This window comes from Talpa occidentalis, unplaced genomic scaffold (assembly GCF_014898055.3).
Source record: "Talpa occidentalis isolate TD23 unplaced genomic scaffold, MPIMG_talOcc4v2.1 talOcc4.7, whole genome shotgun sequence".
Lineage (NCBI taxonomy): Eukaryota > Metazoa > Chordata > Mammalia > Eulipotyphla > Talpidae > Talpa > Talpa occidentalis.
Window position 1 is genome coordinate 100,060,056 of NW_023605083.1, and position 25,284 is coordinate 100,085,339.

General features: G+C 56.2%; 1 protein-coding gene across 3 annotated transcripts; it reads left to right on the top strand.

Annotated features, from left to right (window-relative positions):
- The first annotated feature begins 444 nt into the window (after positions 1 to 444).
- On the top strand, positions 445 to 24,557 carry SREBF1 (sterol regulatory element binding transcription factor 1). 3 transcript variants are annotated; one of them, XM_037492237.2, is made up of 19 exons: positions 445 to 724; positions 15,700 to 16,131; positions 16,504 to 16,691; positions 16,778 to 16,915; positions 16,997 to 17,218; positions 17,912 to 18,026; positions 18,152 to 18,372; positions 18,596 to 18,791; positions 18,922 to 19,100; positions 19,370 to 19,631; positions 19,713 to 19,879; positions 20,078 to 20,246; positions 21,091 to 21,199; positions 21,482 to 21,591; positions 21,682 to 21,814; positions 21,966 to 22,131; positions 22,574 to 22,774; positions 22,885 to 22,996; positions 23,260 to 24,556. In XM_037492237.2, the coding sequence occupies exons 1-19, from the start codon at positions 634 to 636 to the stop codon at positions 23,487 to 23,489; spliced, it is 3,441 nt and encodes a 1,146-aa protein (XP_037348134.1). In that variant the 5' UTR covers positions 445 to 633; the 3' UTR covers positions 23,490 to 24,556. The 3 variants fall into 3 exon arrangements, with proteins under 3 accessions (XP_037348134.1, XP_037348133.1, XP_037348135.1); XM_037492238.2 differs by lacking the exon at positions 445 to 724 and adding an exon at positions 14,184 to 14,283; XM_037492236.2 differs by having other exon boundaries at positions 634 to 724; positions 21,482 to 21,814; positions 23,260 to 24,557.
- Positions 24,558 to 25,284: the final 727 nt, after the last annotated feature.

Genomic DNA, 25,284 nt, shown 5'->3' on the forward strand with positions numbered 1-25,284 from the left:
AGGAACCCTTGGCACCGTGGTGATGTAGCTGACCCGAGGCCACATTGCATTGTCTCAGAGCTACAACTTGGATCGGGTCTGTCTTGGTCTAAAGAGCCAAGTCTAGAAAGTGAGGTTTGTTGGGAAATGTTCTGCCCCAAGTCCAGAGGCCTCTGGGGATGGGCCCAGTCCTGGGGCTTGCACTCAGCCCTCTGGCTTGGGGCTGGAGAAACTGAGGTCAAAAAGGGGTCAGTGGTCCGCCCGAGCTCCCTCAGCCCCGGACCAGAGGCTGCTGCGCGGGAGGCTGGAAAAAACGACTGACTTGGGGACACCGTGGCAGAGGGGCTGCAGGGTGGTTTTCCCTCGGCCCCTGCTCTCTAGGTGGGGCGGAACGGTCTTCCCGGGGGGCGGGGCCTCCGCGCGTGGCCCCGCCTCGCCCCCACCCCCGCCAGCCCTGCGGAGCCGCTGCCAGGGAACCCAGTTTCCGAGGAACTTTTCGCGGGCACCGAGCGGCCACCGGGGCGAAGACAGGACGTGAAGTGCGTGGCAGCGGCGGCCGCGGGTCAGCGGGCCGGGCCTCGGGCGCGCCACTCCGCGCGACAGTCCCTGCCCGGCGGCGGGCCCGGCGGGCCGCCCGGAGGAGGCGGCTGCGCCATGGACGGGCCGCCCTTCAGCGAGGCGGCCTTGGAGCAGGCGCTGGCCGAGCCGTGCGAGCTGGACGCGGCGCTGCTGACCGACATCGAAGGTGCGTCAGGGCGACCGGCCTCCGCGCGAGCGGGGCGCGCAGACAGCGCCCGGCCTTTGTTTACCGGCCGCGCGGGGCGCGGGCGCGGGGCGCCGGCTGGTGCGGTGCCGGGCGCGCGCGCCTCCCCCGGCTCCGGGCTGCGTGTTCGGGCCGCGGCGTGCAGTCCGCGCGGACCCTCCCTGTCGGTCGTGGCGTCTCGGGCCGCGCGAGGGTGCGGACTCCCGGCCCGCGCCCCCTGGGTCCCTCGGAGGCTCGGGGCCCTGGTTTGGGGCGCCTCTTGGCGTCCGGGGTCCCGCGCCGCGCGGTCAGCGAGGCTTCCCCGGGGCGGCGCAGGCTGGAGCTCAGGCTCCAGGCGTCGCCCAGGCCCCGCCCCTGCCCCGGCCGTGACGTCACGCGGGGTTACTCGCGGTCATTCCCTCCGACCGCAGAGTTCAGTTTAGCGCCGGAACTTCTGCGCAGGCGCGGCGCGCCTCCTCCGGCCCCCGCTGCCCTCCTAGGTCGGATTCTTGCCTGCTGCGGTTATCTCGCGGGTGACCACCTATTGAATACCAGTTGCCCTCGTAGGCACTGGTGGTTCACAGACAAACGTGGGCTCCCCCTCTACCTGCAAGCACAATAATCCAGGAAAATAATCCAGGATTGTTAATCCACAATAATCCACAAAAATTGCAGGAAACTTGCAAATGAATATTTAGTTGCACTCTGGTGTGCTCCAAGGGCGTCTCTGGGGTGGAGCAGGAGTAGGGTCACTTTGGGTGGAGCGGTGGGGTGAGACCTGTCTTTGCAGACTGTCGAGCTGAGATCTGAGAGTCAGTCCTGTGACCAAAGAGAAGGTTGTTTTCCAGGTTGAGGACTTGCCAGCCAAGGAAAGGACTGGCGCAGAGTAATGCAGCCAGCTTGCTAAAATCTTTTAAAGCGTCAGTCAGGTTCTAAAGAGAAGGGGTTTGGAACAGTGGTGGAACCAATACCAGTTAGGAGGCTGTAGACTTTGTAGGCAGACAAACTGAAGCCCCCAGCACTGTCCTCCGTGGTTGCTGTGCAGTTTTAGCAACATTAGCTGAACTGCATGTGGTTGATGGGGAAATTGAGACCAAGAGCATAGGAGAAAGCTTCCTCAGACCTCCCACAATCTGAATGAACATATCCATGGACTTGACATGTGGCCACATGTGGACCTGACAGAATAGACACATCTAAGCTGCTCACTCCTGCTGAACTGCAGTCTTACAGATAAGCCCAGTAGATTGTCATTAACTTTTTCCTGAGGCCAGGCTAGGGGAGAACCTGAGAAGAAATACCCTGGCTGTGGGGCTTTTCAAAGGAGCCTTCTCCGGCCCTTCATCTGAGACAGACTCACTGGGCCCAGTGGGTGCGGTGTGAAAGGCACCATGACCAGTGAGGACCTCCTTGATGTTACCACTCGGATCTGGACACTGCTAGCTCATTTTGCCATCCTGCCCAAGCCCTGTCACTCTCAGAGCCTCAGTTTCCCCCTCTGGATGCTTTCATTTCCTGGGGAGTTGGGGCTACTGAAGCAGAGCAGGTATATCCAGGCCACAGGTATAACTTGGTTAGAGGCCTCAGTGCCAGGCATGGGCAGCATTGGGGTGGGGCAACTGGGGATCAGACTAGGCCCCAACTCTAGTCTGTGAGAAAGAGAACAACTGAGACCTGTTGCTGGTGTGTAAGAGGGTGGTCCCCAGGAAAAGGGGAGGTTCCAGGTTCCCTGCTCCACCCAAGGGAGGGGAGAGCTGAGCAGGGAGGAGAAGAAGCTGGAGAGGAAACTGAGGAAGGAAGGAAGCAGGATGGAGAGCAAGGAGGAGACCTGAGGAGGCACATGGAGAGAGAGAGACATATGAGGAAACTACTGGCTTCTTGGTCCTGGACTGGTTGAAACAGACGTGGGTGAGAGACCGTGGGGAGGTTAACAATGGCAGCATTTATCTTGATTTTACTCTTTTCCTCCCAGACTTGTCTGGCTGTTTCTTATCCTTTTCTATGGGTCCTGGCCAGAATATGGAATGTGCCTTAGACTTGTGGCAGGCTTTCAGGCCTCAGAAGCCCTGCTTTGGGCCAGCCCTGTTTGGCTGGGCATTTATTCACAAGGGGATGGGTAACTTCAAGTGCTTGATTTGGAAACTATTCTTTCCCTTTTCTTTTTCTTTTTTTTAAAGATTTATTTATTTATACAAGAACTGGGGTACAGGCCAGATGCACGGGAGGGTGAGAGGATTCACCAGAGACAGAGTGGGAAACAGAATAGGCAGACAGACGAAATACACTGCTGAGGGGAGCAGCGGGTGAGACAGGAGAGGTCTGCCTCGCCATGCGGGATTCTTGCCGGCTGGGATCGAACCCGCGCTGCAGAGGCTGTGGATAGCTTCACAGTGCGGCGCTCGACAGCCTGCATCACCAGGGAGGCCCTATTCTTTCCCTTTTCTGTATTGCACACTAACTGTATTAAAGTTCCTCTCCATTGGAGCTCTTATGCACTAGAGTATGTTTTGTCTTGATGCAGCGGATGTCAGAACCTATGTAGAGGAGGCAGGTTTGGGGGTTTTGGGGTGCCCACCTCCCTGCACTGTAACAGGTGGGCATGATGTTTGGTCACTGAGGGGAAGATTTGCTTGCTTTTTATCCATACGTTGTGTCTTTTCCCCCATTTAACAATGGATCTCTTTTTTCATTGTAGAAAAAATCAGAAAGTGCAGGTGAGCAAAAAGAAGCAAATAAAATCTTAAATCCACCACCCAGAGATAAGTTCTGCTAGTCATGTGTAGGATTATTTCCTGTGTGTGTATGTAGGTAATTCTTGGGAATGACTGCACACTCTCAATCCACTTTTTAAGAACGACTTTATTGAGGCCTCATTTACCTATCATAAAATTTACCCATTTTTCAGTGTACAGTTCAGTGAGTTTTAATACTTTTACCTATTTGTGTGACCGTTACCAGTTGCAGAATATTTCATCACCCCAATAAGATCCCTCATGCTTATTTACTACTGCTCCTTGTTCCACGCTCAGCCCCGGGCCACCACTAATCTGTACTTTTATAAATTAGACTTGGGTCTGCTGGCTCACAGCAGATCATAACCTGCTTTGTTCCATGTCAACAGCTGGACAATAATCAGGTTCCTTGGTTTGGCCATCCTGTCCCCATGGAGCTGGGTTGTTTTGTTCTCAGGAACTCAGTGCAGTGGACACCCGAGGCCAATCTTTGCCTGGATGGACCTCATTTGGTTCCATTGGCTGAGGCTCTGGATGGGGTACTGCTGGTCAGAGGCCTGACCTGCTTTCAAGGCTTTCACTCTGCTCTTGGAGCTGGGCAGTTTCAAGAAGGTCTAGAGATTGGTGACTAGGAGTGGGAAGGGCAGGTCTCCATGTGGCCTAAGAGGGTTGAGAGGTGGGCCAGGTGGACTGGATTTAGGAGCAGTTAGGAGTCTTGTGGGAGTGGAGCAGGGCAGTGCCATGCTTGGGTTGTGTGTCAGGAGTTCCTTCTGGGACTGGGGTGGCAGATCAAGGCACAGTGAGGGAACATTAACGGAGCACTTATGCCAGGCACTGTACTAAATATTGAGTCATCCCAACAATCCCAAGTGGGTAGACTTATGATCATTTTACAGATGAGTGTCTTGAGGAATAGAGAGGTCAAGTGACTTGCCCAAGGTCACACAGCTAAAACATGGCAGAACCAGGATTCAAACTCAGGCTGTGAGCTGCAGAGCCTGCGCTCTTAGCTCTTAACTGCTGGGCTCTAAGAGTAAGCATAGGGTGAGGGCAATAGAGCAGGGAATCCAGAAGGCTGTTTCATGTGGGGTTATGCTGGGGTTTGGGAGTGGGTCATAGAGCAATAAAGGGGCTATGCGACCATCTTCCCTTCCCAGCCAACAGTGACCTTTGAAGCATGAGACTAAGGTTTGGCACCGGGGAGCCAACCCAGACCTTGAGCCCCACCTGCCCCTGACACCTGTCTCTGCCAAACCCTCTGTCATGTGAATGGGTTTTGGGGTGGAATCCTTGGTTCTACAAATCCTTGGTTCTCTGAGTGAAGGCACTGCCTTGGCTCAGTGCACGGTGACCTCCGATGAACCCTATCTCCCTCTGGAGCTCCCTTTTCACTCAGAGCTTCAGGGCGCCGAGTCGCTATGGGCAGAGAAGGTGAGAGCAGTCTTGTACACATGTCTGGGATTATCGTTAAGCCTGTGGCAGTCTGCACTTTCCCACTTAGGATTACTTTATCAGAGAATGTGCACAAGCTTCTAAGTGCAGAAGAGCCAAATAGAGACAATCCAGTGTGGGGTGGGGAGGGGTCTCTCGTCCACCATGGGGGACTGGGCCTGACTGAGGGGTTGTCCTGGGGGCACTGGTTGCCCAGTGCCTTTGGTGGCTTAGTCCCTTCTCTCCTATCCCTCAGCATCTCCACATTCACGCTGCCTCCACATCCCAGGTGTCTGCTAAGCTTCCTGAACCTTCTCCCCCTCACATTCCCCCACTCCCTCACCTCCTCTCTGCCCCACCTTGCCCAGACAGAGCTTTCTCCTGCTTTGGGTCCTCCCAAGATACCTAAATCAACGACAGGGGGCCTTGCACTGATGTTCAGCCATGTGTTCTCTGGGTCCAGCCGTGATGGACAGGACACACTGGGGGCCACTGTGCCCCCCATGTCATCTCATGCCCATCCCCTGGAACTCCTTAGAAAACACAGCTTAAGGCTGCTTATTGCCCAGCTCTCAGCTGAGGCCACAAAACTCCCCATTTCCAAACCACCCATGGTTTCCCAGGCCCCCCAAGATAAAGTTCCCTCAGCATTCAGGACCTGTAAGGTTTGCCAAACCTGCTTCTCCCGTGCGTGACGTTTCCCATCCCTGTGCTGGTAGGGTACCCCGAGTCAGAGCCCCCAGGGGTAGAGCCTGCCAGAGGTCTCTCTTATTCGGTTTCCCTTCCTGTTCCTATTTCTGCCCCTTTGGCATCTGATCTGTCCTACCGGGCATCAAAAAGCCCTCCCATTGTGGCCAGGAATTGCTGTTTTCCTTGAGGAAAGTGCTGTGCCTTCTCAACCGAAAGGGCTGACAGGAAGATAGGTGGTGGAGGCTGTGAGATGTGCTGCTGTTGAGCGCAGGAGGCTCTGCTTTAAGGATCCTGCCGGGACAGGTGTGGGGGGAGGGAGAGAAGTGAGCTAGGAGTGGGTCCAGGGAGGCAGGCAGGCAATGGCTGAGGGTTATCTCCTGCCCGATGGTCACCTCGCTGAACACAAACATCCTGAGTGACCCGGTGAGCCCCAGGCGGGGGTCATGACCTGGGCACAGCCAGGGTAGAAATGACTGCTAGTCAGAGGAAGTGTCTCCTGCCAGCCACCGGGGCTGTAGATGTGTCCTTTGATTTCTGGACCTAACGGGGACTGTACATGTGTAAAACCCACGTCCCACGTGGTCCACAGATCTGGTTATGTCAGGGGTGCGAAAACCGTAGAAATGGATCTGCAAGCTCTTGGGAAGGGGCCTTTGAAGCTGGCTACTGAGGCAAGCTTCCTCCATTGGGTTTGGAGCTTGTGGGAGTTGGGGCAGGGTGGGGGGTTCATTCTGCCTGAGAGAATATGTGACCTGGAGAGGCCTACCCTAACCTGGAACCAAATGACTCCACCAGCTCTCTCCCACCAAGCCTTGTCCCTCACAGTCACAACCCACCCCTCCCCTTCCAGGTCTCTGGGGTCCCCATTCTCCCTGCAGTTGGATGACTGGGGGCCAGGGGTCTTTGTGTCGTATAAACACAGACAAGTGGCTTAACTTCCTGACTTTCAGGTCCTCATCATGATCATGGGAATAATAGTAGAACCAGCTTCTTGGAGTTGTGGGGATCAGATGAATTCATTTAGGTCAAGGGCATGAGCAGTACATGGCACATATAGGCCTTCAGCCAGTGCCAGCTTGTTATTACTATTATCATCATTTAGTGCATTTAACCAGGACCTGCCAACTGTTTAGCTGAATAAATGTTAGCAGCAGTTATCCAAGGAGTCTGTGTTGGAAATTTCTAGGATGTTCTGGACTGTGGGTCCAGGTTCTGACAGTCACCATTTGGTGGTTCTGGGTCTCTGCATAGGAGACAAGGTGGGACAGGGCAAGACTAGGCGTCCCCCACCTCCCACCTCACCCCTGGGGAACAGGCACCCTGTCCTTAGCGGCTATAAAAGATAAGAGTCCAGAACTGGAAGGAATCTTGGAAATGCCAGTTACCTCCTTGCCCTCTGTATTGATGGGGACTGGAGGCCCTGAGATACTTCACCCCTCTGTCCACCGAGCCTCTTGTGGACCAGGCCCAGTGGCTCCTGAGGGGTGAGGAGCTGGAGCCCCCTGAGAAGCGGCAGGGAGGTTCTTTCCAGGCAGAAGAATCTTCTGAAGAAGCAGGGAGCACACTTGTACTGCTGAGTCTCCAGCTACAGTTGATGGTTCGCTGCACAAAACACCTCAAAGCCGCCTCAGAAATGCAAATTAAAGCACCTTTGAGGTTCCTGTCACACAGCTCTTGGGACAAACAAAGCATCCAAAAGTAAATAAAAATGATAAAACCCAGTGCTGCTGATGCTAGGAGGAAAAGGGGAGGTTGTAAAGGGGTTTATCATTTCCAGAGAGCAGCTCAGCAGCTCTAAAACATGCTGCCTTTGAACCAACACACCCACTGCAGGGAATACGGCTGCGAGGCAACAACCCAAAAGGGGGAAATAGATATAATTTATATAGAGAAATGCACAGCACTGCTATTTAGACTGGGAACAATTGCTCAGCGTGGGAACTACCCCAAGTTGCCACTGCATCAGGCCAGTGAGTTGTTTTCTTTTTTTTTTTTTTTTTTTTTTAATAGAGGCATGTTTTATTTATTTATTTATTTGTTTTGTTTTGTTTTGTTTTGTTTTGTTTTGTTTTGTTTATACATGCATTGGGTACAGTCAGAAGTGCGGGAGGGTGAGAGAATTCACCAGAGCCAGAGCGGGGAGCAGAACAGGCAGAAGGACCGAAGTACACTGCTGAGGGAGCAGCGGGCGGCAGGAGAGGTCTGCGCACCATGCGGGACCCTCCTCCAGTGGCCAGGGAGCAGCTGGGTATTGAACCATTGCTGCAGAGGCCGCAGGCAGCTTCGCAACCCAGCGCTCAACCACTGCGCCACCGGGGAGGCCCCCAGTGAGTTGTTTTCAACTGCCAGAATAAGAAGTACATGTTCCGAGTCCCCACCTAGGAAAAGGTGTCTGATGGTGGTTACGCCAACCACCATCTTGTTTAACGACCATCTTACTAGTTTTTTTTTTTTTTTTAAGATTTATGTATTTATACATACAAGAACTGGGGTGTAAGCCAGAGGTGCGGGTGGTGGGGGCGGTAAGAGAGTTTACCAGAGAGCGTGAGGAGCAGAACAGGCAGATCTACTGAAATACACTGCTGAGGGGAGCAGCGGTGAGTCAGGAGAGGTCTGCTGAGCCATGTGGGTAGCTCCCTGGCCGGCTGGGGATCAAACTCATGCTGCAGTGGCTGGCAATAGCTTGATAGCACTGTCTTTAACCCCTGCGCCGCGAGAGAGGCCCCCCATCTTACCAGTTATGTTCACGGTCACTCGGTCCATATAACTGGGAGCTGGTATGTGGAGTGGCAGAGACTAGGGGAGAATCTGGGACCGTAACATCAGAGCAAGTTTTGAAGATGGAACGGGAGGTTGCTAGGTGGACAAAGGATAGTAGAAAGGCATTCCTGGCAGAGGAAACAGCCCTGGCAAATGCACAGGAGCTTTAAATAGTACGATATGTTCAGGTAGCAGACAAGGAAAATGAGGTGTGGCAAGAGCTCAGGCAGGGACACGCAGATGACTGGAGAGCATCTGTGGGGTGGTGCTGGCAGTCTGTGTAACCCCTGACTCTGTTCTCTTCTGTGCTCAACCCTGTGTTGAGTAATGCTGGGGTCAACAGAGGTGGTTCAGGGCTCATGCCTGCCTTTCAGGGCTCCTAGACAAGACCTGGTCTCTAGTGCTATTAAGTTAGGAAGGCACAGAGAGGAGGCAGGCCCAGAGTGGAGCCTTGAAGCACTCCTTATTGCCTCCTCTTCGTTCTTGCACACAGTATACCCTTCCTGAGATGAGGGGTGACAGCAAAGTGGACAGAGCCAGGCTGGAGCTGGGGCTCACCTGTCCTTGGCAGGCTGAGCTTGATGGACCTGCATCTGAGTCCCAGATTCTTCACGTGGTGGCGGTAGGACCTTGGCTACTTGGCCTCTCTCAGAGCCTGTGCTTCCTTGTCCATCTAGAGGCCCACCCCAGGTACACCTGGGGCTCCAGCCCTGAGCCCAGCCCATTCCAGGAAGAGTCACATGCACCTGTACCCCCAGGGCAGCCCAGAGCACACAAAGGGCAGCCTGTGCTTTTGCTTATACGTGAGCAGCTGAGGACACGCGAACCTACCGACCTGTGTCTTTGGGAGAACGAGGAGGTACTGGGTGGGAGCAGCAGGACAGAGGGCAGGCAGGTGCGGCCCCAGCTCCCTGGAGTATTGAGTTAGTGCTCCATCCCTGCCTGTCTTGCTTCCACCAAACCAGCAGAGATGGAATGCTCAGGGGTCCCGAGAGCCTTGTCCCACGTTTCCCGGTGCAGTCGGGTGGCCTCACACCATTTACAGTTCTTCACGGTAGTGCAACCTTTGATCTCTATTGCGCTGGACAGTTTGTAAATCCTGTACCTGCTCATTCCCTGGAGAATCGGTGTCCTTGACTCAGGTGACAGACAAACCTGTGTTAGAATCCCAACTTTTTGGGTGTCTCATGATTTCTACCCTCCCCGCCTCTCTCTGCTCCAGCCACACTGGCCTCCTTGTTATTCAACCATGATAGGAAGCTTGCTCCCACCTCAGGGCCTTTGCACTTGTACCTCTGCCCAGATTGTTCTTTCTCCCTTCTGGCCAAGTCCGTTTTTCCCTTTAGGCCTCTGCTCAGATGACACTTCCTCATTCAGACCTGCCCTTACCACCCCAACTATGCTAGTGCCTCCCCTTTCCTTTCCGTTGCCTAATTTTCCTCACGGAAATCATCACCACCTTCTCCCTTGCATACTATTGGTCTCTCTCATTGGAACAAAGCTCCATGGGTGGAGGTCTTTGTGCTGTGTCCCAGTACCTCCAGCGCCTGGCTCAGGTCTGACATACAGTTAGAGACTCAGAAAAGGGCGGCAGATATTGTCAGAGAGACAGATCTGCGCTTTGTGTACTGGGCTATGTGGAGGAGGTGGTGAGCTCTCTGTCCCTAGAGGCAAGCAAGCAGAATTTGTTTGGAGTTCAAGGTCTTATGCAAGTTGGATGGGCTATAGGCTACTGTTATGGTTAGAGCTGGGTTCTTGCAAGTTTGAAGAGTGGGTCCAGGATTTCCATCATGGCCTCACAGGACAAACCTGTCAGAAAAAAAGGCTTCCCCACATCTACTTTCAGAAGGAGGTTTGGGGGCCTCCCTGGTAGCACAAGGGGTTAAGTCTCAGCACTATGAAACTACCTGCAGCCACTGCAGCATGATCTCCAGCCAGGGAGCTGACCCACATGGCGCAGCAGACCTCTCCTGACTCACCCACTGCTCCCCTCAGCAGTGTATTTCAGTAGATCTGCCTGTTCTGCTCCCCACTCTGTCTCTGGTGAATCCGCTTACCCTCCCAGCACCTTTGGCCTGTACCCCAGTAAATAAATCTTTATTATTATTTTTTTAGATTTATTTATTTATTTATACGAGCACTGGGTACAGTCAGAAGCGCGGGAGGGTGAGAGAATTCACCAGAGCCAGAGCGGGGAGCAGAACAGGCAGAAGGACTGAAGTACACTGCTGAGGGGAGCAGCGGGCGGCAGGAGAGGTCTGCGTGCCATGTGGGACCCTGCTCCAGTGGCCGGGGAGCAGCCGGGGATTGAACCGGCACCGTTGAGGCTGAGGCTGCGGGCAGCTTCGCAACCCAGCGCTCAACCACTGCGCCACCGGGGAGGCCCTAAATAAATCTTTAAAAAAAAAAAAAAAAAAAAAAAAGAAAGAAGAAGAAGAAGGAGGATTGAGGTAGTGTGGAGAGGGGGTCGGGTTTCAGGTTTCCTGTCTGGTCCTGAATCAGGAGAGGAGAAAGGAGGAATCCAGGCTTGAGGAGGGGGTGTTGAGCATTGGAAAGGGGAGAGGTGGGGGTGAGGGGAGCTCAGTCTATGCCTCCTCTTCTTCCATGGGTTGAGAGTGCCCAAAGCACTTTGCCTCCAGTGCTGAACTTGCCGGAGGGCAGTCTACAACACAGGGGCCTTGGCCCACCTTCCAGGACCAGCAGTCCTGGCTGCCAGGACTGGGTCCGAGCCCAGGCAGGAGAGGCGCGTCCTTTAATGGTGCACTCTGGGTGCCTCTCTTGCCTCACCTTAGTCCTGGCCTGTTAACTCTCCTTAAAAACTTCTGTGGAGGGCCTCCCCCGTAGCACAGCAGTTGAGCGCTGGGTTGCGAAGCTGCCCGCAGCCTCTGCAGTGCCGGTTCGATCCCGTCCCTGGCGAGGGTCCCACATGGTGCACAGACCTCTCCTGCCACCCGCTGCTCCCCTCAGCAGTGTATTTCTTCATCATTCTGCCTGCTCTGCTCCCTGCTCTGGCTCTGGTGAATTCTCTCACCCTCCCGCGCTTCTGACTGTGCCCAGTGCTTGTATAAAAAAAAAATTAAAAAAAAAAAAACAAAACAACTTCTGTCGAATGGTTGTGGAGCTCCAACTTCAACATTGAAAGTATCAGGCAGCTGACTTTGTGATTCTAGTTGCTGTGGAGAGACTAACCTTTGTGTAGTGGTGGGTGCTTCACACCCTTACTCTCCTCTAATCCCCACCTCTAGAGATCAGAAGTGGAGGTTCAGAGGGTGTGAACTGCTTGGGGAGACACAGCAAGAGAGGGGCAGAGGGAAGATCTATCCCCTCTGTTAGGATGTGTGGAGGGAGGGGGGGTGAGGGGTGGGGGGGGTGGGAGTGGGGTTTGTAGGGCTGACCTTAAAATCTCCACCCCCAATCTTACCCCTGGGTTCCAACTTCTACAGACTGGCTGGCCGATCTGGTTTCAGGGGAAAGTGAAATAGGGGGCTGGTCAGCCAGGAGTTTCAGGGGATAGGGAGCCCCTCCATGTGGAGGGGCATGCAGGCCCCCCACACTTTAGGCTGTGTTCCCTGATCCTTCACTGCCTTTCCAAATCCTGGCTCAGAAGCCCCTCCTGACTCCTGCTACCCTCAGGGGGTCAGCAAGTGACTGTCCTTTCCTTCCCACCTCCTTAATCAGAACTGGGATAGGGCAGAGCACAGAAATGTGAGACATGGGAAACAAACAGGCAAGAAAGTGGGCGAAGGGAATAGAAGCCTGCCACTGAACAGGAAGGGGAGGGACCAGAGTTGACACCCTCAGGGGTAACTGGTCCTGGCCTGACCTTGCTAAGTCTCAGGCAAGTCCTGCCACATTCTAGGCTCAAAAGAAGGGGGAACAAAGTAAGGAAAGAACAGAGTTTTGGGGTGTCTTACATTTTTCAGGTGAAATCAGAATCTTTCCAAAACTGATGTTTTATTTTGCTTTTGGGGGAGATATGGGTGATGTGTGAGCTCCCACAGACTGAGAAGAGAGGGAGGTGGAGCAGGTTTTCTTGACACCTTCTAGATGCTATAGAAAAGGGGGGAGGGGGCCTCCCCGGTGGCGCAGCGGTTGAGCGCTGGGTTGCGAAGCTGGCCGCAGCCTCTGCAGCGCTGGTTCAATCCCCGGCTGCTCCCCGGCCACCGGAGGAGGGTCCCACATGGCGCGCAGACCTCTCCTGCCGCCCGCTGCTCCCCTCAGCAGTGTACTTCAGTCCTTCTGCCTGCTCTGCTCCCCGCTCTGGCTCTGGTGAATTTTCTCACCCTCCCGTGCTTCTGACTGTAACCAGTGCATGTATAAACAAAAACAAACAAACAAACAAATAAATAAATAAATAAAACATGCCTCTATTAAAAAAAAAAAAAAGAAAAGAAAAGGGGGGAGGGCCTCCCTGGTGGCGCAGTGGTTGAGCACCGGGCTGCAAAGCTGCCTGCAGCCTCTGCAGTGCCGGTTCGATCCCCAGCCAGCCAGCAAGGGTCCCACATGGCACACAGACCTCTCCTTCCGTGCCTGCTGCTCCCCTCAGCAGTGAGTTTTGTCATTCTGCCTGTTCTGTTCCCCGCTCTGGCTCTGGTGAATTCTCTCACCCTCCCGCGCTTCTGACTGTACCCAGTGCTTGTATAAATAAATAAATAAATCTTTAAAAAAAGAAAAAAGAAAAGAAAAGGGGGGAACTGGGTTTGTGTGAAGGAGAGTTTCCTTGTTTAGGCTCCTGAAGAGGTAGAGCCAATGGGGGCAGAACACCTTCTCCTGCCCACCTGCCTGCCCAGGATCTGAGGCTGCGATTGGAGGCTGAGTCAGTCTTGGTGATGGTCTGCTTGGCCACAAAAGCTGTCAACCTGGCTGCTGACCAGGCTCTGTTTGTGTGTGTGTGCACATGTGTGTTTTGAACTTTGACCTTTAACAGAAGGAGATAGGCCTAGGTATCCCTGTCTTCACTGCCCCAGGGATTGGGTCGCTTCTTCGCCTCCTAGAGCCCTAAAGAGTCAGGCTTCACCTAGTGACAGTCGGGGTGGTTGTGGGTGGGTGTGGGGTGCGCTGTGAGACCTTGGCAGGAAGGGCATACCTCACTGGACACCCCTGCCCCTCCACACTTCATCCCAGACCCAGGCCATTCTGCAAAGGGAAGTCTGTGCTGGGAGTCAGGAGACCAGGTTTGAGAATTACCTGGATGTGTCATTTGGGGGAGGCTTCATTTCTCAGCGACAACCACTTGTCCTTGGCCCACTGGCTGGGGATGACACGGTGCTGGGGCTACCTAAGGAGAAGGAAGTCCCAGTACCTACCACCAGGCAGCCTTTGGCCTTACTGAAGGGCTTTTTAGGACTGAGCGTGCACCATCATCTCCCTTCTCCCATTCAGGCCGGGGAGATGAGTGTCCCGTTTTCTAGAGGAGTGAACTGAGGCTGTCCAGACTCACTGGACAGTGATTTAAAAAACAGAACTCTGTGGGTTTGGGGCACCCCTGCTGGAGTCCTCCCCTTTCCCTCGTGATAACAACAGTGGCGGGAACTGGGGGTGCGGGGGAGCGCGGTGACCGCCAGTAACCCCGGCAGACAACGGTGCCGAGCCGGTTAAGGGCCAGCGCCCGCGAGTAACCCCGGCCCCATTCAGCGCCTGGGTTGAAACTCTAGCCCCGACAGCCCGGGGGTGGGGCGGGGGGCGGGGCGGGCCCCGGGGAGGAGGTGGTGTAGTCGCTGATTGGCCAGGCGCGCTCACCCCATGCCCGGCCCGCAGCCCCGGGGGGGCGGGGCGGGGCGGGGCGGGGGCGGGGCCCGCGGGGCGGGGCGGGGCCTGCGCGGGCTATAAAGCGGGCGGAGCCCTGACAGGTGAAGTCGGCGCGGCGCGGAGACCGGCAGGGCCAGTCGCCTGGACGCCCCTAGGGGGCGGCGGGCCTGGGCCGCGGAGCCATGGATTGCACTTTTGAAGGTATTTTTGGAGGACCCCCACCCCTTTATTACAAAGCCTCCATCTCGGCTGCGGGACCTCCACCCCGGTTCCCACAGAGTGGGGAGAGTGTGTGTGTGTGTGGAGGCTGTGGAACTCTGACATGGAAAGAGCCAGGTCCCGGGGAGGTGCACCAGCCCCTGCTCTCGGGGAGCAACCTCACTAGTAACCCCCAGCCCAACATTTGGTTCCCCTCTGCTTCCCCTCTGGGGCAGATAGGAAGGAAGCAAGGAGGAGGGGCATTTGTCCTACTGTCTCCCGGGAGCCCCCCTTTGGGGGTGTCTTAGACTCCCCAGGTAGATAGTGGGAACCCTGGATTCAGCCTGGGTTTTGTTTTTGTTTTTTGGCCTCAGTTTCCTTATCTGTCAAAGGGGCTCATGAAGGATGAGATATCATACAAGTGAAAGTACGTTTTGCCTTTATGTCCTGCATATACATGGAGGGCCACAAACTGTCTGTATCTGAGGACCCAGGAAGGGACCCTGGCACCCTTCTTTTGCTCTGTTGGAGGACTTAGGAAGGTCCCCTTCTGTGGTAAACTTCCTGCCAGTGCACTTGTCAGTAGGAAGGAGTGCTCACTCTGTGCTGCCTGCCCAGCAAAGCTTCAAAGCCGCTGCCAAAAGGAACTCAATCTTTTTTGTTGTACAGATAAGGAAACTGAGGTCCAGTGAGAGAAGGCTACTTACTGGTCCACACCAAGTCAGTTGTGGGCAGCACTGGGGATTTGGGGGATTCTTTGGCTCCCAGTGTTGTGCTCATGGATCCTGCAGAGCTCTTTCACCCAGTGGGTTAGAACGCCCCAGGCCTACCCAGCCAGGCTGCTGGCCGCCAGCTGGGGGAGAGGTCCTACTGGCCAGGCTGCGGCGGGGAGTGTGGCCCAGTCTGTACGAGGAGGAAGGAGTCAGGACAGACAGCATTCTCTTTTACGGAGGAGAAACCAAAGCCCTGAATGGCCAGGTCCTGAGGCTAGTTGGCTCCAGAAAGGATCTGGGTTTATTCCCAGAGCATGCAGGGACACACTGGCTGGCACACACATGGCCAGCAGCTGACCCCTTCCCTCCTCCCCCCAGGCTCTGTCTGTTCCATGGAAGATTGGGTTGGTGATGGCAGTTCTGCCTCAGTCTAGCTAATGGGCCTTGGGGGACCCTGGCACCTGCACAGTGCTGACCTTGTTCAGTTGTTGCAAGGGCTGTTGCGTACAGGTGACCCACAGGCATTGTTCCAGATATCACAGGTGCCCCAGAAGTGGCTGTGTGTATGGGAGCAGAGGTTCACATGGGTGGTTTTCTGTTTCCGTGGCATTGCATGTACAATTGTGTGGATAAGGAGCATGCAGATGTCTGGGGGGAGCCCCTGCCCCCTAGTCGCTCACACAGTCTCTTCTCCTTCTTTCTCCAGACATGCTTCAGCTCATCAACAACCAAGACAGCGACTTTCCAGGCCTGTTTGATCCACCCTATGCGGGGGGCCGGACAGGTGACACAGATCCTGGCAGCCCAGATGCCAGCTCCCGGGGCAGCTTGTCCCCACCTCCGGTCACAATGAGCTCCCCACTCGAAGGCTACCTGGGGGGATCTAAGGCAACACCCCCACCTATGTCCCCTCCCCAGCCTGCGCCTACCCCACTGAAGAGGTACTCATCTGTGCCTGCCTTTTCCCCTGGGCCTGGTATCAAGGAGGAGCCAGTGCCACTGACCATCCTGCAGCCCCCCACCCCACAGCCTCTACCAGGGGCTCTCCTGCCCCAGAGTTTTCCAGTTCCAGCCCAGTCACAGTTCAGCTCTGCCCCTGTTTTGGGCTATCCCAGCCCTCCTGGAGGCTTCACTACAGGTAAGGCAGCATGTGGAGGGACGGGAAGCAGGAGTACAGAGAAGGGTCTGCTGTGGTCTTAGAGGACTTTTCAGGCTTAGGAAATCAGGACTCTACTCTGCAGCTTGAGCTGCCCCCATTACTAGCTTTACTGGTATTGTTGTTCTGGGATTAACATTGCCTCCCATTCTACCTTGGTTGTCTACGTCCATGTTCCCCTTCCAAAGACAAGTAACTGGATGGAAAGCTAGCACATTTGCATCAGAGCCCGAGGCAGGGCCTGTGCAGACAGGAAACAGGCCATCAAGATCAGACAGTTATAGGGACCAGAGGGATGGGTTTAAAGTGAGTTAGGGAAGCCTGTGCCCACAGCCACAGCCTTTATCTCTGCAGGGACCCCTCCAGGGAGCACCCCACAGCCGCTGCCTAGCCTGCCACTGGCTTCCCTGCCAGGGGTCCCGCCCGTCTCCTTGCACACCCAGGTCCAGAGTGCAGTACCCCAGCAGATGTTGGCAGCCACAGCCACCCCCGCAACAGCCCCTGCAACAACAACTGTGACCTCACAGATCCAGCAGGTCCCGGTAAGGGGGATTGGGCCTGGTATTGGAGAGGTGGCAGCCCCTGGCCCAGACATATAGCTCCTACGTAAGACTTCTGCCATCCCCAGGTCCTGCTACAGCCCCACTTTATCAAGACAGACTCGCTTCTCCTGACAACCATGAAAACAGACCTGGGAACCACCATGAAGGGAGCAAATATCAGCTCCTTGGCTCCTGGTGCTACTGTGCAGACAGGGCCCTTGCAGGTGGGTGGCAGGGTCAGAGTGGAAGGGTGTGGGGTCTGCACATTTGCATACCCACCTAGTAACCTGTGCCTGGCCCTGCAGACCTTGGTGAGTGGTGGAACCATCCTGGCAACAGTGCCACTGGTAGTGGATACTGACAAGTTGCCCATCAACCGGCTGGTAGCCGGCAGCAAGACACTGGGTTCAGCCCAGAGCCGTGGGGAGAAGCGCACAGCCCACAACGCCATCGAGAAACGCTACCGCTCCTCCATCAACGACAAGATCGTCGAGCTGAAGGACCTGGTGGTGGGCACCGAAGCCAAGGTGCGGGCAAGGCCTGCAGAGGCATGGACCAGGGTAACCCTAGGGAAGGGGGAGACAGAGCAGAAGAAAAGGGGATTGGGACTGAGTCTGAACAGACAACCTTGGACTTCACCCTCCTCAGGCCTGGGCAGCCTTGTCTATTCAGTTAAACTCGGGGGGGGGGGGGTGGGTCCTGTATGCCAGAGGCTATTCTAGGCACTGGGGATATGGTAGTGAAAAGCAGACAAAAATCCTGCCATCAAGGAAGGAACTGCTGTTCTAGTGCAAGGGAAGCAGAGGGAGGGGATGAAAATAAACGAGAGTGTTAGAGTACACCTGATGGTGCGAAGTGTTATGGAGGAAAAGCAAACAGAGAGAACTGGTGAGAGTTGTGACTCTCAAGCCAGTGGTCAGGGAAGGCCCCACTAAGGTGATATATTGCCAGAGACTTAGAGGAGGTGAGGAGTGAGGCATGAAGATGTTAATAACAATAGTAGCAGCTAGTCAGACAATTGCTGATTGCATTTTACATATTAATCCTTATGTCCATCCTGGAAGGTAGGTACTAGTAGGAGAGGAGCATTCCCTGTAGATGAAACAGCAAGTGCAAAGGTCCTGAGGGAGTTTTGTGGCAAAGCAGCCCTGGCTCTTGCCAAGTACTCATTTGCTAGGCCTCACTGGCCACTTCTCCTGTCTCCCTCCTACCCCTTGCAGCTGAATAAATCTGCTGTCTTGCGTAAGGCCATCGATTACATCCGATTCCTACAACAAAGCAACCAGAAACTCAAGCAGGAGAACCTGAGTCTGCGCAGTGCTGCCCATAAAAGTAGTGAGTCCTGGCTTAACTCAGCCCCTGGCTCTGGCCCAGAGTCCAGCCCTGGCTTAGGCCCTAAGCTGATTTGGGGTGGATTGGGGTATGTAGCCTTCAACCCCTTGCTTCTTTCTCACCTACAGAATCTCTGAAAGACCTGGTGTCCAATTGTGGCAGTGGTAGAAACACAGATGTGTCCATGGAGGGCATGAAGCCTGAGGTGGTGGACACACTGAGCCCACCCCCCTCAGACGCTGGCTCACCCTCCCAGAGCAGCCCTTTGTCGATTGGCAGCAGGAGCAGTGGCAGTGGAGGCAGTGGCAGTGACTCGGAGCCAGACAGCCCAGTCTTTGAGGACAGCCAGGTTGGATGCAATTTTTTGCCTCCTTGTCTCCTAGTGATACCCTCTGAGCCCCAGGACTGGTCAGGAAGAAGCCCTTAACACAGTCTACCTCCCATTTTATACATAGAGAAAATGAGGCCTAGAGCCATGCAGTGACCCACAGTCAGGCTGCGTGGAATACTTGAGCCCATGCTCCCTGGGCCGCTGCTGCTCTGTCCTCACTGCCCATGCCCACCCCCACCAGGTGAAGCCAGAGCAGCTGCTGTCCCCCCACAGCCGGGGCATGCTGGACCGTTCCCGCCTGGCCCTGTGCATGCTTGTCTTCCTCTGTCTCTCCTGCAACCCCTTGGCCTCCTTGCTGGGCAACTGGGGTCTCTCTGGCCCCTCATATGCCACTAGCATCTACCACGGGCGCAACATGCTGGACACGGAGAGTAGAGGTACGACAGGTCAGCCTGGGCATCTTTGGGAGAGAGGTGGGAAAGGGGACATGGGTGCAAATCCTAAACCTAGGTTTGGGGCCCTGAATTTCCTGGGAGCTGTGTCCCCAGCCCTTCTCTTTGCCCTCAGATGGCCCTGGCTGGGCCCCGTGGCTGCTGCCCCCACTGGTCTGGCTGACTAATGGGCTGTTAGTGCTGGTCTCCTTGGCACTTCTCTTTGTCTATGGAGAGCCAGTCACACGGCCCCACTCAGGCCCTGCTGTGCACTTCTGGAGGCATCGAAAGCAGGCTGACCTGGACCTGGCGCGGGTAAGGCCAGGGCATGTGTTGGGTAGGCCAAGTCGGGGTTTAAGCAGCGCCTGGGCAACTGATAGGCATAATCCATCTCCCTTATCTTCTGGGCACACCGTAAATGTACCCCATCTTCCCTGCTCTAGTCTACCCCTTAGGCCCCCAGCGCCCCAGGGCGTCACAGTGAGGAACCTAAGGTAGAACAATCTTCAGAGCCATTTAGGGCTATTATGTACTTGGGATACTCTGACCCCACTTTTCTCACCTGGAAAAACCTTCATCCCCAGGGCGACTTTGCCCAGGCTGCCCAGCAGCTATGGCTGGCCCTGCGGGCCCTGGGTCGGCCCTTGCCTACCTCCCACCTGGACCTGGCCTGTAGTCTGCTCTGGAACCTCATCCGCCACCTGCTGCAACGTCTCTGGGTGGGCCGTTGGCTGGCAAGCCGGGCGGGAGGCCTGCGAAGGGACCACGCTCTGCAGGCGGATGCTCGTGCCAGCGCCCGGGATGCGGCCCTCGTCTACCACAAGCTGCACCAGCTGCATACTATGGGTATGGTGGGCATGGAGCAGGGCCCCAGGGACCCCCATTGCCCTGCACCATACCCCAGCCTCATTCCTGCACATTTTCTAGGGAAGTACATAGGTGGCCACCTTGTTGCCACCAACCTTGCACTGAGCGCCCTGAACCTGGCAGAGTGTGCGGGAGATGCTGTGTCCGTGGCCACACTGGCTGAGATCTACGTGGCAGTTGCGCTAAGGGTCAAGACCAGTCTCCCACGGGTCTTGCATTTTCTGACAGTGAGTTGGTCGGAGCCGGGGTGGGGGACAGGCTGGGGGCTTGTCTTTGCATCTCTGACTATGGCTCCCTAGGCAGGGGCTACACGGAATACGACAGTGGGTTACGGGGTGGGCTCCAGTCTGACCTGGAGTCTCAGGGGTGTGGGTGTGAGCCCCTGCCTGGGTCCAGTGTGACAGCCCAGCTCCCCTCCCCTACAGCGCTTCTTCCTGAGTAGTGCCCGCCAGGCCTGCTTGGCACAGAGTGGCTCAGTTCCTCTTGCCATGCAGTGGCTCTGCCACCCTGTGGGCCACCGTTTCTTCGTGGATGGCGACTGGGCTGTGTGCAGTGCCCCGCGGGAGAGCCTGTACAGCTTGGCAGGGAACCCAGGTGCTCTCTCACCCTATGCCCGCCCCTGCCCCCTATCCCTTTCCCGTTCCCATGGTCATCCTCGGTGCCCCTCATCCTCCTTCCTGTCCCATTCCATGTCCCCTGTATCTCTAGCTGTCCCTGTCCATCTGTCTGTTGCCCCACTTTCTGTCATTGCTGTGGAGGGCTGCAGGAAGGTCTGGGCTCTGTGTCAACTGGGGCTTTTTCTTTTTCTTTTTTTTTTAAAGATTTATTTATTTATACAAGCACTGGGTACAGTCAGAAGCTCGGGGTGGGGGTGGTGGTGAAAGAATTCACCAGAGCCAGAGCAGGGAACAGAACAGGCAGACCGACGAAGTACACTGCTGAGGGGAGCAGCGGGCGCAACAGGAGAGGTCTGCGCACCATGTGGGGCCCTTGCCTGGCGGCCGGGGATCGAACCGGCGCTGCAGAGGCTGCGGGCAGCTTCGCAACCCAGCGCTCAACCGCTGTGCCACCAGGGAGGCCCCCATCTGGGGCTTTTTCAAAGCAAACATGGAGACAGGGATTTGAGGGCAGGTGCTGTTGGGGAGGTGACCCAGGCAATACCACTGCAGAGGAAGATGTCAGATAGGGCAGGGACAGAGCTGCTAGGGATATATTTTCAGTAGAATACACCACTCCAAGGTAGGCTATCCTCTCCCAGGGCAAGGGTGAGGCATTTATCCACCAACTTCCATCTGTCCCAGAGCAGAGCCTGCTCGTGCACTCAGGAAAGAGCCGTTGGGGTGGAGAGGTGGATATGGGAAGAAGGCCGACCAGGAGGCAGCCGAGCGGCTGTCCCCGCTGGTGGAGCACCAGTCCCACTTACCCACTCCTCCCACAGTGGACCCCCTGGCCCAGGTCACCCAGCTGTTCCGTGAACATCTCTTGGAGCGAGCACTGAACTGTGTGGCTCAACCCAGCCCCAGCCCTGGATCAGCTGATGGGGACAAGTGAGTTTCCCTGTGCCCCCCACCAGGCAGAGCCCTCCATGGTGGAGTCTGGGAATGACTTTGTCTAGAGACCTGTGTAGGCAGCCAAAGCTAGGTTACTGGGTACGCCTGTGTGGCCGCGGGCGTGTCTGAGTTCCCTCTGGCTCTCATCTTCCCCACCAGCCTGCAGGAGACAGTGGCACAGTAGAGCCAGGAGGCTGTGCTGTGGTGGGAGGGGAGGAGGTCCCATGCCCGCCTAGGACCCTTGCCCGCATCCTGATAGCCAGTCCTCTCCTGCCACAGGGAATTCTCGGACGCCCTTGGGTACCTACAGCTGCTGAACAGCTGTTCGGATGCTGCCGGGACTCCAGCCTGCAGCTTCTCCATCAGCTCCAGCATGGCCACCACCACCGGTCAGCCCCCAAATCCCCATCCCCTGGCTCCCTGCTTAGCCTTAGGGGCAGTGGAGCTGAGTTTCAGGGACCCACCCTGCTCCTCTCTAGGCGTGGACCCGGTGGCCAAGTGGTGGGCCTCGCTGACGACCGTGGTGACGCACTGGCTGCGGCGGGACGAGGAGGCGGCTGAGCGGCTGTACCCGCTAGTGGAGCACCTGCCCCGCGCCCTGCTGGAGTCCGAGTGAGTGCAGGCCAGGTTCTGCCCAACTGCGATGGAGACTGCCACCCTTCCTTCCCCAGGAAGCCAGACCAGGGCAGCGGGAGCTCAGTGAGGGCCTGGGGCCCTCACTGTCCATGGTCTGACCATCACTCTTCTGTCCTCCCTCTGACAGGAGACCCCTGCCCAGGGCAGCTCTACACTCCTTCAAGGCTGCCCGGGCCCTGCTGGGCCGTGGGAAGGCAGAGTGTGGCCCAGCCAGCCTAGCCATCTGTGAGAAGGCCAGCGGGTACCTGCGGGACAGCCTGGCCGCCACCTCAACTGGCAGCCCCATTGACAAGGTGAGGGTTCGGGGCTGGGACCTGGCAGGTCTGGAGGGTCATGGACATTCCACTCCCTGATTGTTTCCCCCTTGAACTACATAGGATTATGGGGTTAGCCCTTCAGCATAGGACTGGGCGCCTGGCTGATTTTGCTTTCTCACTCAGGGTTCTGGGGAGAGTGGCTGCCTCTGTCTGGTCTGTTTCCCCTATCACAGGAGGGGGGGTAGGGTGAGCTGTGTGGCAGGGCCCTCTTTAGAGGCTGCTTCCTGGGCAGGTGGCGGGCGTGGGGGCCTGAAAGGCGGGCGGCCCCGCGGTGCATTGCTGTTGCATTGCATGTGTGTGAGGCGGGTGCAGTGCCTCGGCAGTGCAGCCCGGAGCCGGCCCCTGGCACCGCGGGCCCCTACCCTTGCCCTCCCAGAGCTGAAGCCCCCCCATGACCCCTTACCCTGCTCCCCCGCAGGCCATGCAGCTGCTCCTGTGTGACCTGCTCCTGGTGGCACGCACTAGCCTGTGGCGGAGGCAGCAGCCACCCGCAGCAGCTCAGACCTCCCAGGGCGCAGGCAGTGGGCCCCAGGCCTCAGCCCTGGAGCTGCGTGGCTTCCAACGGGACCTGAGTGGCCTGAGGCGTCTGGCACAGAGTTTCCGACCTGCTATGCGGAGGGTGAGTGCCCGTGGCCTCTCACCTCACAATGGGGACATGTGGCAGCAGATGTCAGGGAAGAGTAGGGGCCAAGCCCGAACCCCTAATTCTCCTGACTTCTTCCTACCCAGGTGTTCCTACATGAGGCCACCGCCCGTCTGATGGCAGGGGCCAGCCCCACACGGACACACCAGCTCCTGGACCGCAGTCTGAGGAGGAGGGCAGGACCCTGTAGCAAAGGAGGTGAGGAGTGTATGTGGGTGAAATGCCAGGGAGGGAGTGATGGAAGCTTGGGAAGACTGGGGCTACTGCCATTTGAAGGACACGTGGCTACGCACGCATGGCCGGGTGTGTTCTAGGGGACAGGCCCTGTGGAGGGATGTCGCTCCTGGCATGCTGAGTTGGGGGAAAGTGGGGCGTGGCTTCTGCGTGCTAGGGGGTGTGACCAAGCCCTGGACCTCGCCCCATGTGGCCCTGACCCCCAGACACCCTTGTGTTGTTCCCAGGCACCATAGCAGAGCTGGAACCACAGCCCACGAGGCGCGAGCATGCAGAGGCATTGCTGCTGGCCTCCTGCTACCTGCCGCCTGGCTTCCTTTCGGCGCCCGGGCAGCGCGTGGGTATGCTAGCCGAGGCAGCGCGCACGCTCGAGAAGCTCGGTGACCACCGGCTGCTGCAGGACTGCCAGCAGATGCTCATGCGTCTGGGCGGTGGGACCACTGTCACCTCCAGCTAGACCACCTCCTAAGGCCGTCTGTCCCAGTGCCTGTGTCTCTAGCTGCCCCATTTCAGCCTGCCCCCCAAGCTGGAGCTTCAATGGCCGAAGGCAGCGCCAGAGATGCTGGTGTCCGCGTTTCACTCATGGACTGCTCTGCCTCGGAAGTGGAGTATGGGAGACCCGCGGGGACTTTTGTCTCGATCTGGGAGGTCACACGGGCAGCGCGACCACAACCCCAGGCCCCCCCCACCCCCCACCTATTGAGCGCCAGCCAAGATGGTGCTGACCTCTGGTGGCAGATTGGGGGATTGCAGAGGCCAGCCCAGTTGGGTGTCCCTTCCTTTCCTGGCAGGCACCCTGTGGCTTTCCCCCTCTCGGGTCTAGAGGGTGGAGAGGGCTACATTTCACTGAATTGGGGGGACTCAACTTGGCTTTCCAGGTCATAAGGAGGCCCGGCCTCACGGCGCCTCTCTCCCTTTCAGGGACACTTGTACATAGTTTAGATGAGGGTGCGCCAGCCTCTTCGCTTCTGAGGCTCACGTGCTACTTTGCATTTTGCAAACTTTATTTTCATAGGTTGAGAAGTTTTGTACAGAGAATAAAAAATGAAATTATTTATAATCTGGGTTTTGTTCCTTTGGGGAGAAGGGTCTGTGCTTCAATAGATGTACATACCTACTGGAGGTTCCTTTGGGTCTTCCCTTCCACCCGGCACCCCGGCAAAGGCTTCCTACCCCATCCACCATATAGCACAAAATTTCCTCTTGGTGTCCTGGGAGACCTGGAGATGACCTCCAGCCGACCTGGATCCCACTGATTCCTAGGCTGTTTCAATCTCTAACCCTTAAGGTCATTATGGTCTCATGTCCTTTCATGTTGCTCACGTTGCTCAACTTATACCCAGATCAGCTTCCAGCCTAACATGGCAGAACCGGTGTCCCCACGCATCAGCGGTGACAGGAGCTACAACCTTAAGTATGGGATGTCAGTCTAATGTCCCCATCCACTGTCCCCTCACACCCGAGAAAGCCTGTACCCCCATCATGACCTGAGACCCAAAGGGGCTTATATTTCCTGTTCCCGAAGAACCCCTGACTCCAATTTTTGTCCTCCCACCCCGTTCCCCCTCCTCCCACCCCTCCAATCTAGAGCCTGGCCCTCTCACAGCAGAATCTGCTCAGAATCCACAGGCTGCAGACTTCCAAAACAATCGTTGTATCTTTATTGACTTTTTTTTTTCTGAATGCAATGACTGTTTTTTACTCTTAAGGAAAATAAACATCTTTTAGAAACAGCTCGATACACACAATCTTCAGTGTGAAGCAATATACTAATAAGAACACTAGTCGTCTTAACATTTACAGTCTTCATATATATTATATATATGTATATGTATACATATATATACACTATATAACGAGGCCAGATATAATACACACGTTTACCATTTTACAGTCATATGTACAAGTAGTTGCTAGGGCGGCCCCGGTCTGGGGGCTGCGTCAGGCCTATTGAAGCGTGGACAGAGCTGAGGACGCAGACGGACAGGCGGACGAACTGGCAGGGACTGGCCTGGGCCGGTGGTGACTGCGCGGGGCCAAGGCATCACGGCAGCCCCTTCCCTGGCAAGGGCCCTGTGCTGAGGGGAGCACGACGCACGGCGGCGACACACGGGAGAAGCGAGCATGTTCCCAACATATATACATTCTATGTAACATATATATAGAGGGGTACACAGGTTTGTACACGAATCTAGCGCTGTCTCTGCTCGCGTGCCCGGCGGTCTCTGGAGACGGGTGGTCGGGCAGAGGGA

What these genes read in the sequence shown, in the direction of transcription:
- SREBF1 (XM_037492236.2), top strand. Translation starts at nt 634, where the DNA reads ATGGACGGGCCGCCCTTCAGCGAGGCGGCCTTGGAGCAGGCGCTGGCC. An exon ending in GCTGCTGACCGACATCGAAG is followed by an intron (nt 725 to 15,699) that starts GTGCGTCAGGGC and finishes TTCTTTCTCCAG; the next exon opens with ACATGCTTCAGCTCATCAAC. An exon ending in TCCGACCTGCTATGCGGAGG is followed by an intron (nt 22,775 to 22,884) that starts GTGAGTGCCCGT and finishes CTTCCTACCCAG; the next exon opens with GTGTTCCTACATGAGGCCAC.